The sequence below is a fragment of the Pocillopora verrucosa genome, chromosome 3, assembly GCF_036669915.1.
Source record: "Pocillopora verrucosa isolate sample1 chromosome 3, ASM3666991v2, whole genome shotgun sequence".
NCBI classification, from domain to species: domain Eukaryota; kingdom Metazoa; phylum Cnidaria; class Anthozoa; order Scleractinia; family Pocilloporidae; genus Pocillopora; species Pocillopora verrucosa.
Genome location: NC_089314.1, coordinates 11,537,406 through 11,550,171, shown reverse-complemented (window position 1 = coordinate 11,550,171; position 12,766 = coordinate 11,537,406). Strand labels below are relative to the sequence as shown.

Sequence of the window (12,766 nt, the reverse complement as noted above, 5' to 3'; positions counted from 1 at the left end):
CAGTGAGCTGGGTTTAAATACACAGAAAGGTAATTTAAAACCAACCAAACTCGGTTAAGAAATCTTTACTCAAGTAATCTGAACATACTGGTTTGTGGTTGATGGACCTCAAAGAATGTTATTGCTTTTCAAAATCCTTAATGAGCAAAAAAAGGGGAAGTGATGTGAAAACAATGTAATTTCATGAGAAAAAAAGGCACATTTTAAAATGGAATATGGTTCTTTGAATTTGATTAATTATTTTTTTATTCTATTATGCCCCACTCTTTATTTATGTTCTTTGCTTTGTTGTTTGATAAAAGGGCATGAGTACATAAAGCTCAGAATCGTTTCTCAGTTTCTAGCCATGAAACCTTCCCTTTCAGCCCAGTCCTTACCATCACAGGTGACTTGTAAATTGAGAACAAAGCCAATTAGAAATGTTTGTGAATTTCTCAATCCCAATTAACACCCACAGACTGCTTGCTTCCTAGATTGAATATATTTTGCTGACCATAAGACAAATCTGTATCTTGAGAAAACTGTGAGTTGGCTGCTTAAGGTTCCCATGGTATACTGGGTTTGAGTTGAGCACAGTTGAACTCCAGAGAATATCACCAAACAATTCAAAGAACAGTTTAAGTCAAGGTATACTTTGGTCATTCAAGGAGAAATGTCTTGTTATCCAACAGTAATTAAAGCAAAATGTGTCAAATCAAAATGGTTTATTACAGTACAAAAATTTGATCAACAAAACTGTTTAGTTTGCTTGGAAATTGAACTTGAACATCTTTTGTTCTGCATCACTGTGAAATGTACCTTAAATATGACAGATAAAGAAGTATATATTGCAAATATATAGGAACAAATTTGAGACATCAATTTCAAAGATTTAAGTTCCTACAAAAGCCTTGAAAACATGAAGATTGTAGACTGCAAGCTTCTATGTATTAAACTTCTATATTAATTAAACTTGAATTTAATTTCAACAGAGATATTTGCTATTTAGGACTCCCTGCATTAATTCACCAATGTTCCCTTTGTTTACAGTTCATTTCCATATATCTGTACTTTTTTTTTCACCATAGCTCACAGGAGCTTATAACAGTGGAATTTAAATGAACTGTTTAACCTAGAAAGTGCAGTCAACCAATGATCATGTTTACACTGTTATAGCTCTTTCAGCTCTGTAGCCAAATATGTTTAGCTGCATGCCATTTCACATTTTACATATAACAGCCTGTACTAAAACCCAAACATTTGACAGTGAAATCACAGAAATGATATCTGAGAGCCAACCTTAATTGAAAATGGCATCTGGAATAATTAAGATTTGAAAACTGACTTTTTTTTTCTGTCTTTTTCATAATAGCAAAATTGTCCTCCATACCACAGAGCAGGTTTATATTGAGCATTTAAAGAGAAAGTCAAAGCAGGTAAATTTGAACAGTCTTTCAAATTACCGTATTTACCTGTGTATAATGCGCGCCCATGTATAATATGCACCCTAATTTTTTACCTTTTTCTTCCAAAAAAAAAGATTACAAGACAAACACAAAGAATTAAAACTTCCATTTTTTCACTTAATTAACAAGAGCTGGGAATTCATCAATGATATGTTTACAACAATTTCTAACCAGTTGAAGTAAAAACAAAAATCAAACAAAACAAAGGAGGTCATGGAGGGCAGTAAATTTCATACTCTACTAGTGTTTGCTTGCTGGCACAGACAACACAGGCGGTACTGATAACTTGATGAACACAGTCTTTTCTCCTCAGTCGACCACAAGGGTCTTAGTTGAAACCAAAACACAACAATGAGCTCGTGCGTGGATGTAGTTTCCCTCAGAGGGCCTAAGTACAAGTGATGGGACAACATGTTCATCCAAATGAATTGTTGTTCTCTAGAAGCACTGGTGGCTGGCATTATTGCTGGTTACACACATGTGAAGCATCCACCACACTCTATACCTAGATTAGACAAAGTAGTAAAACACTTGTTTAAATCTGAATGAAATTTTAGCCTTTGCCAAATAGTGTTTTTTTGTGGCTGCTGACTCAAATGTCTCTAGAGACCACTGACCTAATTTTTTTTTTGAGGATACAAAGAATATAACTAAACAGTTGGAAATTGTCTTCAAATATTGTGAAAATTTGAATCAGGCTGCCATAACTTTGAATCGTACTTTGTAACCTGGTTTCTTAGCTGTGACATACAATGTCAACAAACTCCTCTTTTTTCCATCTTATGGTGATTTCATTTTAAAATTAGGAGTTTCTCCAAAAGCAATTTTTCATTTAGGAACTGATTTTCTCTGGTTTCATCAATACCAGACCAGTAACTGCTTATAAACCTCAAATTGTGGTTTTGCATGCTGGTGACATTCGCATTTAAAAAACTGTACACATCTCAAGGAAAAATGATGTTTCATTAATGGTTAGAATACTTGCTCTTTGAAATCTCACATTGTGATTTATAGTTGAATATTAATGAACACTTTTTATTGGTAGAGATAGAAATATGGACCATACTTGATGATGATGATGATGATGATGATGAAGTATTTATTGAAAAAATTAGACTCAACAGAAGTCAGTCTTTACCGTCCAAATCATGAATAAAAGGTTCGATTCAATATAAGATATAGAAAGAGATAAAAAGGAATAATCAAATATAATGAAATATGATCACACAAGTTTTAAGAAGAAATCTGTTCGAAAAAGAGTTTTTGTATATTTGAGTTCTTATCTGGGGGAGTTGGAATTCATGCCCCCTTTTCCTTGGTATTCTTGTCTATTTTAGCAACAACAAATCTTGAGGTGGATGGTTTTTCATAGTGGTGATTTTCTCAAACAGAAGTTGATCTTTCTCTTCAATTGATATCCATATCTTGTAGTCAGTCTAGGTGGTATATTTCCATATCAGTCAGTTAGTTTGCAGAAGTTGTCAATTCCACACAAATACTTCGGACAAGCAGATCCCCAGACCTAAATGCTATACCCAAAGAAGGGCAAGATGAGGGAGTCAATAACTAGTTGAGTTGATCTTGGGAATAGCTGTAAAACTTGCAAACCCTCAATATATACAGCATAGTGCTTCCTTGGTTATTAGGTTGTCAACCAGCAGCAAGGCTTTTGTTGAAATATAATACCAAGCAACAAATTAAGGCCAGTTCTTACGTTCAATGCCAGATACTGCGCGTGCTTTAGGCTTGGTAGTCTTAATGTATATCAGCATTTCCTATGGCCACACTTTGATCATCTTTCAGATATGTGACATGCTTGTAAGCAAATGTGTTTAGAAATAATTTGTGTTGATCTCTTTTTTAATTTTGTTTTGATTTTGTTTTGATTTTGTTTGTTCATTTCAAGGAAAACTTTGAACAAAGATCCAGTTTGCTATGATGGCAGGACCTGGTAATGACAAGTGCAGCAGCTCAGTGGTTTGCAGTGATGACCCTCCATCTTTGAGTATTACACTGAAGGAGCTTGGAGATTTGCCAAAGAAGTTGGAATGTTGGGACAAGGACTATCCCCCTGTTGACATTCTGCTTTTTACTGTGGAGGATTGCGAGTTCTTGGCTTGTTATCATTACTTGCGAGATTCCTTTAAAAGCTATGAGAAATCCATTGGATTTGTGTACTTTGGAAAGATGGGTGACAATGAAGATGAGTCACTGAAAGTTGCTTTAGTGAAGTGTTCTAAAGAATCCTTGGATCCTGGAGGTTCTCAAACTGCTGCTAAGAATGCTGTCACACTCCTGAGACCCAAGGCTACCTTTTTGGTTGGTTTCTGCTACAGTTTGAATCCTGACAAAGCCCAGCTAGGAGATGTGGTGATATCCTCAAAGCTTACAACAGAGTTTCACAAAACCCCAGTGAGTAGGGATGTTGGTAACCTTGTCAGAAATGCAGCTGATGGATGGAAGGCACCATTAGATAACTCAAAAGGGCGAAAGGTCAAAGTACATCAGGATGGAGAGATTTTAAGTTGCTCTGATCTGATTGGTGGTAAACAGCAGTGTCAATCACACCCTGGGGCAATTGCAATTGAAATGGAAGGAAAAGGTGAGAATTACTAATTATTATTATTATTATTACTATTATTATTATTATTATTACTCTCAGGGTTACTCTTGCTTGGCATCTGTGATCATTTTGCAGGAAATGGCTTTTCCAACAAGGATTTAACATTTATTTTTTTTGTTGAGTGTGTTACAGTATAATTTAAATGACAGAAAGAACATGATACTCGTTCATTTCTTTATAAAATCAATTTTTTTTATCTCATCTAAGTTACCCAGTAACTGAAGTATTACTATGAAAATGATTATTCTGAGTCATATGCAAAGGTGTACTGCGAGCAAGAAATTATAATTACGAGTACTCCCATTACATTCCACCCCCAAATTAATGTTCTCAAGCTTTACCTCTGAGCTAAAAGGTCAGAGGGGAGCTTCTGATCACTGAGCTGTAAGGCCAGGTTCCTGAAGGAAGAGAGAAAATAAATAAGTTAGCAATTTTTTCATATGGGGAGTGGTCACCACAATAGTAATAATTATTACAGCATACCCTCCACTTCGATGTTGTTAATTTTTACCTCTGAACTACAGGACGCTTCTGGTTGTTAAACTATTAAGCAAGGGGGAGGGGATATACTTAACAATTTTTTGTAGGGGGTCAGTGGTCAGCACAGGTCTACAATGGTAATGAGTATTGCAGTGTACCCTCCGACTTGTCATATTTTCAAGCCTCACCTCTGAAATATTCAAGACTTGTGGTTGCTAGACTATTAAGCAAGGTTCTTGTTGGAAGCAACGTACTCAATTTGTTTTGTAAGAGGAAACTCTTTCCTGAATTCCAAATCCTTACTCTTTAATATACTGCTTCTGACAAAAAAGGTACGCTGCCCTACTCATTATACTCTCTGGGAAGAGTGGTGCTAATTTATATACCTGCAGAAAGAACACATCTCTTAAAGACTTCCAGTAGCAAAGAACAAACAAAAAGAGTGATCTGCAGAAAAACGAAGCCTTTTTTGCTCCAATTGATTGTAATTATCTCCCAATAATATCATTGTTTAAATCCTTTCCAATTGTTATTGCTTTTTTTTTTCATTTTTCTACCTCAGGCCTGTTTGCAGCAGCTCATGACATGAAGATGGAGTGGCTTGTTGTGAAAGGTATTTGTGGTTTTGTTCATGGCGTTGCATCTACAAGCCATTCATGGAAGACATATGCTTGTGTTATGGCAGCTTCTGTTGTATCCAACATGTTGAGTAACTCTTTTGTGTTTGGAGACTGGCCTCATTACGGAGGTACGTGTACACTTTTGTAACAACTTTGGTTGGGTTTTCCAGGAGATCTTGTAGCTTGTTTTCCTTGGTATAGAATATCACTATCTGCTGATAAGAACATGGAGACCAACAGTGGAATTAAATATATAGGAGAATCTGCAAAACATTCTTTTGAAGTCATGGACGACGCTCTAAAATTACAAATAAGAGGGGGCTAATAAGAAATTACTTACTTTTGTATTTAATTAATCTTAAATCTTTTATCTCTCTTAGGTTGTAGGTATTACAAATCGTTCATTAAACACGCTTTTCAACCACCCCCCTCCCCCTGCCCCCCTAACTATTGTTTTCGTGTCCAGACTCTTATGCGCGGTAACATGAACCCAAGTTTTCTTTGTTTACCTTTCTACCAATTACCTCGCTGGTACTGACCGGTTTAAAACTTTGTTGAGATCTAAATCTTAGCTTTTATTCCGTTCCAATGAATTTCAGTTCTCCGAGTCCATCAATTTCTCTTTTCTCTTTTATTCTGTGAGCGGGCTTACATGAGATTTTCATGAGCACTTATTTCGTCGTTTCATCAGCACTTATTTCGACTCTTGCTTGTTACCCATTTCACAAATTTAGTGAAGTGTATTTTAATTCTCGTTACAGTACAATTTCTTTTCTCTTTTCAGACGTTTCAACAGGAGAGGAGAGTTGTAAAACTGATGATCCTTCAGAAAATAAACGTAGAAGGCTTGCAGGTATTATAATTATCAAGTGAAGATATTCCATGTTAAGATTACGTTTTGATAACTTATAGTTACTTATGTCCGAGCTCAGAATCCGAAGGTTTTAGAATCTATTCCTGGTGATGACTCAATTTTTTTTCTGTCCCACGCTCGTGGAAGGACGATAAAAGATATTTCCTTGTTCTTTATCATAACAGTTTATTCTCGTCCTGTTTTACTTCAGCTGCTTAAATTCCGAAAATTAATGATCGATGATAAAAAATAAAGGAGGGTATTGTTATGAGCTTCTTCCCTCGCACTTAACTCGGACTTTGCGCTCGTCCCGCCCTTGCCTCCATTTGACTGCAAAGCGCTAAAAAACTGCGTCTGTTGGCGTCGCACGCTTACTCATCCCAGCAATGAAAGTTCATGTTTCTTTTCTCTATTTTTTCAGAACAGTTGAATGTTGAGAAGTGCCAAAAGAAGCTTAAGTCCTATTATGACACCTCCAGTGAGGTGAAAATCGTTCCATGGGACGACAGCTCTTCTGTTCCGATAGATGAGGTCTACACTCCGTTGAGTTGGGTGAGAGATCACAGGAAGCCTGGCGGAGTGACACAAAAGGAACTTCGAGACTACACCGACATGTTCAAGGGAGAACATAAACGAATGCTTGTTTACGGGCGACCAGGAATTGGCAAGAGTACGTTTTGTAAAAAGGCTGCATATGACTGGTCGAAAGCCTTAAAAGAAATCCTAAACAACTTTTCCATTTTGCTTTTGATTAAGTTGAGAGATGTGTGTGACGTGGGAAACATCCGTGATGTTTTACGTGCGTCTAAATTGCTGGCCAGTGATGGTCCGATCTCAGTTGATAGTCTCTATGATTACATAACTAACAATCAAGATAAAGTGCTTCTTATTTTGGATGGCTACGATGAGTACAGCTGTGCAAAAGAACACTCACCCATCCTTGAAATTTGGAAGGGCGAGCAACTAAGAGATTGTCACGTTATTGTCACCACGCGACAACTTAAATGTGACGAGTTAAAATGCCCCGGCCGCGTTCAGTTAGAAATTCAAGGTTTTAAAAGCTGGAAACAAATTGGAACCTTTGCGAGAAAATTTTTGGCAGGTGAACAAGATCTTGACGAGTTTATGTGCTACCTGGAAGAAAAAGGTCTCCGTGACATGGCAGAAATACCTCTCCTTCTACTAATGCTGTGCCTTTTGTGGAAAGAGAAACATCGTGAAAGACGGCCAAAATCACGGGTCGACATATTCACACAATTCATCCAAACAATGCTAGATCACAAAGGGGAAAGTCAACAGCCTATGCCATTTCAGAAAGTGACCTCAACAGAAGCCAGAGAAGACCTTAGTAACCTTGGAAAAGTTGCCTTTGAAGCGCTTCTGCAAGACCATCTTTACGTACGCTGCAGCGAACTCCCCAGCAATATTTCAAGAAGTTTTGAAAAATTAAGTGAAGTTGGGCTTTTCCAGATTGTCAATCTTACGAGTCTCAATCCTGAGAAAGGGGCCTATTTCATTCATAAATCCGTACAGGAGTTCCTTGCAGCCTGGCACATTAAGGAGGAAGTGTTGTCGATTAAAGGAGAAAGTGCGCCTAGCCTTTCCAAAGTTGAATCATTTGAAAAGATCGTGAAGATGAATGAAGTTCTGAAATTTGCTTGTGAGCTGTCAACAGAGGCCGCGTGTGCAGTTTTCCGTCATGTAGGTTCTGTTGGAAGAAAGGAATCTTTGTCGGAATGTGATTTCATCGATCTGCTTCAGCAGCTTGAAAAACGGTTGTCTCGAGATCAACAGCTTTATTTAGAGCTTATCTCGCATAGCTATATTTGGTGTTCGGCCGAGAAGAGGCAGGATCTCTGTTCGATGTTTCCCTCTTACACTGGAGATGTTTTGTTACTTGATTCTAACCAGCTGAACATTACTGCTAATAGGCACGTGCTGAAATCTGCCGTGATACCCAACTTCATTTTTTTCAAACACAAGAAAGAGGATTCCGAGAAAAACTATCGAGACTTAATCACTTTAGCGGAGGACACAGGTGCTGTTTTTTTGAGCTGTTCGGGTGAAAAAAAAGCCGCAGATTTTCTAAAGAAGTGCCCACGTCGTCCTTTGAAAGAGTTCCTCTTGAAGAGAGAGAGAAAAATTATCCTTTATGTTTATCAAATATGGAAAGAAGATTTTGACACTTTTCCGACTGAAATGCTGCGAGAGTTCATTGCATCAACAACAGAGTCTACTCTGGTGAAGCGCATCGGTGATCCGTTGAATGAACAGGACAACGAAACAGCTTCGTGTTTGACTAAAAACACTAATCGCATCACTGATCTGACTCCAAACAGCCTTTCCTGTGTGAGGAACATTAATATTGCCAACTTAGAAAGGCAAGAGATGAAGGTACTGGCTGATTGCTTACCAGTTTGCACTTCTCTGCGGTGTTTATTTATTGCTGGTAAACCGTGTGAAACCATTGATGCTCAGTTGGCAGAGACCCTGGTGTCTCATATCATCTTCACTGACAGACTCGTGAGATTAAAACTTGAAAATATCAATTTAACAGCCAAACCTGCCGCAGCCATCGCCAGATCTCTGCACCAGGCTCCTAGCCTGCGCTATCTCAATTTGTCACATAACCCTCTTGGTGAAGGAGTAAGTGTTCTCACTCGACATCTCTGCTGTGTTCCTCACCTGGTGGCGCTGTCGCTTGATGATGTTACAATGACAAAGCAACAGGTGATAGATTTGAGTGCAGCTTTACGTCAGAGTAACATCCCCTGGTTGCGGACACAATACCACGTAAGTTTTGTGATCTTAGTTTGCATATGTAGTCATTATTCATGTCTATTCTGTTCAATTTCCTGTGGTGTTGTTTCAAGAATTTTTACGCCCTTGGTACGCGGAGCAAGTGCGATATTTCCTTTGCTTTTATAGAACAAGAGTCAAGTTCATCTCATGAGAAGTCACCACCAGTCGGTTTAAATCAGTTTGTAAATGTAATTTTTAATTACAATGCGGCATGTGTAAATACCACGATGGGCAGTTATGTTTTTATTTCGCTGTTTACATCGCTGTCGCTTTGTTATTTGCATCTATTTCTTGCTGTGTTTCTGTAAGAACTGGCGAGTCTGGACCACCTTGCAGTAGTTTCTAGGCGTTTTAAAATCACTTCATCAATTAGCCCGCTAAAAAAATAAGAATAAAGAATTAAAAAGACTGTTTACGATGAAAATATGACATTTTTCAGTTTGCTTCTTTCTGCGGTAAGCTTTTTATTTGTCGATCAGTAACGGACTACGTGTGCAGAAATTTTCCTTTTACTTGAATTTAAACACGTTGTAACTTTCAGTATTGGTGATACCTACTTTACATTAGCTAGCGTTCATTAAATGTTGAAAGGATGCCAAAGTAAGAGAGGAAATCCAAAGGGAAGCAAATATTGTGGCTTTTTGATGATTTTAATGATTTCGAGTAAAAGGTTTTACTTTCCATTAGGACATTTTACAGTCACTATTTGTCGCTACCATTTAATCTGTTAAACTTGGAAGCAAGTCATTTTTTCAGTTAAGATGAGAACCCATTTGGGTAAGTTTTGTTGACGTTTGAGGAGGGCTGAAGCCTTAAGTCTGTAGTCTGTTATTGAGTGTCCCAAACAATATTATTTTGAGTATTTACAGTGGAAACACAGAAACTGGATGCACTCCATTCCTTGATTGATTAAATTAGTGGCTTAGTGTTTAGTTTAGGTTTTGAAAAAGATGCAATAAAGGCGCTGCACAATTTTTTTCTCTTAAACTTTCTTCTGCACAGATTTTCCTTTTCTCCCACGGAACTAAAAGTTTCTCCAGAAAAACTATCGATTAGAAAAGAAATTACCAAGGGCTTTCTTGAAAATGAGTAGAGAAAGAATGCTACAGCTGTAAGGGAGATATTGGTTCAAATTTCGCAGTAGAGATTCTCTAATGCAATTGGTGTGGGGTTACCTTGATCAAACTATTTTTATCCAACTCTATCCAGAGAACTTCTTATTAATCAGCCTGTATGACAAAAACACTTAAGTATACATCCATCTGAATCAAGTTCGCCCTAAGTAGGTATACGTCTTTACATTTTTTATAGTAACTTACTAAGCAGACTGCTAAGCTGATGAGCTGCTGAACTACAAAAATATTGCAGCATTTGAAATGCTCACAAATAATGTTCACTTATGCAGTTTCCTTAGTTTTAAAATGAGTAGTAGTTGTGGATGAGCCACTAAGTAAATATTCATAACCTTTAAGAGGAGAAATCAGCAGTTCCTTTTTCTCACATGAACTACTGAACCTTTGTCTTAAAAGTTACCTTGTATTCTTTGGGTGGGTCTGTCAGGTATGTGCACTTGTAGGACTCTAGGAAAGGTGGTCACTTAGTATTATTTTGTTAATCATACGATGTAATGTATATTTCTTGACCACTGTAGCTTGGATGTAATTGGAATATATCTAAATTTTGGTGAGCCTTGCGATGTTAGCTTACAAGGAACATTTCTCAATAAAAGAGTTGTTTTAAAATGACTTAGTCAAAATACTCTTTGCCTAATTTCTCTTCATATAAAAAGTAACGGGGTTCAACAACTTTGAGTTCAGATGTATGTTGTTTAATAAAGTAATGTTGAGTGTAGATTTGTCACTTTTGACAGGGTGGCAAAGGGAATGTCAAACCTGAAGAAGAATGGCCAACAGATGAATACTGGAGAGAGCATAGGAGCTACTGGTATGGGTCAGAAGAAGAGCCAGATCCTGGGTCAGTTACTGACTCAGGTGATGAGCAGTAGCCTAGGTCCTATCTGGAAATGTAACAGACCAGGATTGGCTCGGTAGACTGCTTGTAACTAGGGAAACTTATCATTGGTCAGAACTGGCTGACCAGAGCAGTCCATCCACTGAAAGAATTTCTTCAGATCTGTTCAGCTAGAGAAGTCAATTCCGAAGTTGTATTCACTGTTTGATGGAAATTTGGTAAAACGTTTAGGAAACCTGATTAAGCAAAACATATTTCAAAATGATTGGTTGGCCTGGTAGGTTTTTGACCAATGGTAAGAGACTTCGGTGTTGTGATCGAATGTACAACCAGTGAACGGTTGGATAAAAAAATAAGGAAATGTATTTTTAGAATCACTTACGAAAGGTAAATTGATACCTTCACTAACATGGAAACTGCCTTTCACAACATTGGTAAGAACATGTGAGATGTTTCTCTGGAGTCAGAGTGTCTCGTCCTTGAAATTGATTGTTGGATTTGAATATATAATTTGATTTTAGGCTATTTTTCGATGTCCACCGTTGTTGGTTGTCGGTTTGATTTACAGCTTTGAGCTTCAAAATTTGGTTTTCATGGTATTATTGAGGTAGAGAGATATTTCTGTCATTTTTTAGTTAAGTAGGCTTGATTATATGCTGCCCAGACGAATGATTACTTCATTAGGGTGACTGTGCAGTTTATTTTCTCATTTCTATTGTTACATACGTAAGATGTCCTCAATGCAGCCATTCTTTATAAAATCATAGATAACATGATGGGAACAAATTTAGCTGTTTGTTAATACACGAAAGGCGTCTTCTTAAATAAAGTTCTAAACATTCCATTCGAGATTAGTGTAAATAGTGGTTGACATTCATTTTTCAGAGTCCATTGAGTATAGAGAAAGAAGGGAGACCATTTGTGACAAGTGTGTCCTTAACTCTGAAATGTAAAATAATTTAACATAGTATTGTATTGGTTGTACTCTCAAAACTGTCAAGTGATTGACAGTTAAGTTATAGTGCTATTGAGGCTGTACACTATGCACATTGTAAGATTTTAACCAAATCTGCTAATTTTTAAATATTGAGTCAGTAAGGCTGACTTTTCATAAGGCTGATAAGTTTTGTTTTTAAGCGCTCAGTTTTGCAACTGTACATGATGAACTGAACTAATTTATAGTTATTTAAATAAGAAAAAAAACGGAACACTTTTGAGCCTTGTGATGTCAGTAAAGGCAAGATAGATAGATCAACTTTATTTTAACACGCTAGCCTGTAATCAACATAATAAAAAACTGGTTTCCAGTAGTGGCGTGAACTAAGTATAAAAGTTAAAAACTGCTTAAAATATTCATAAAAAATAACCCTAAGAAATGATTGAAAATCAATATGTCACATTTGGTTTATATGTTGAAATAAGCTCATCAAACGTAGTCAAAGTTTCAGCACAACTACGTATGTCATTTCGTCTAAAGAATTCCAGATCTTAGCACCATTATAGCTGCAACTCTTCTTTAAAAATTCAATCTTGGGCAACGGAACGGCCAACTAATCATCAGCGTTCCTTAAATGATTATTGTTGGCCGAGCGTGAGTCTCTGAAAATATTCGAAAGCCTTACAGGTGCCAAGTTATGGAGAAACTCAAACATTTGTCAAGCCTTGATGTGAATTCTACGTTCGCGTAGTAAACTCCAGCCAAGATGACGTAGTGCTAATTCAGACTGTCCAGTCTCGTTTTTGTAACGCATAATTACACTAGCACATCTATTATGGAGTTTCTGCAGCCTTCTGCAACTCAAATTCGAAACATTCGCCATTTTGAATGGCGCCATCTTTCCTGTGACGTCACGGGTGGAACCTCCAAAGTTTCGTTTAATAATCGCGTGAGACACGAAGTCTTTTCCACAGCCGTTGTTTGCCGGTCTCGTCATGATTTTTTTACTTACAGTTTGCTTCAATATACTCAGTT

General features: G+C 37.2%; 1 protein-coding gene across 1 annotated transcript; it reads left to right on the top strand.

The window, feature by feature from the left end:
• The first annotated feature begins 3,383 nt into the window (after positions 1-3,383).
• On the top strand, positions 3,384-10,883 carry LOC131788633 (NLR family CARD domain-containing protein 4-like). The gene is made up of 5 exons (XM_066163487.1): positions 3,384-4,047; positions 5,111-5,296; positions 5,953-6,021; positions 6,443-8,814; positions 10,694-10,883. Exons 1-5 carry the CDS (start codon positions 3,384-3,386, stop codon positions 10,826-10,828), a joined length of 3,426 nt encoding a protein of 1,141 aa, XP_066019584.1. The 3' UTR covers positions 10,829-10,883.
• The last annotated feature ends 1,883 nt before the right edge of the window (positions 10,884-12,766 follow it).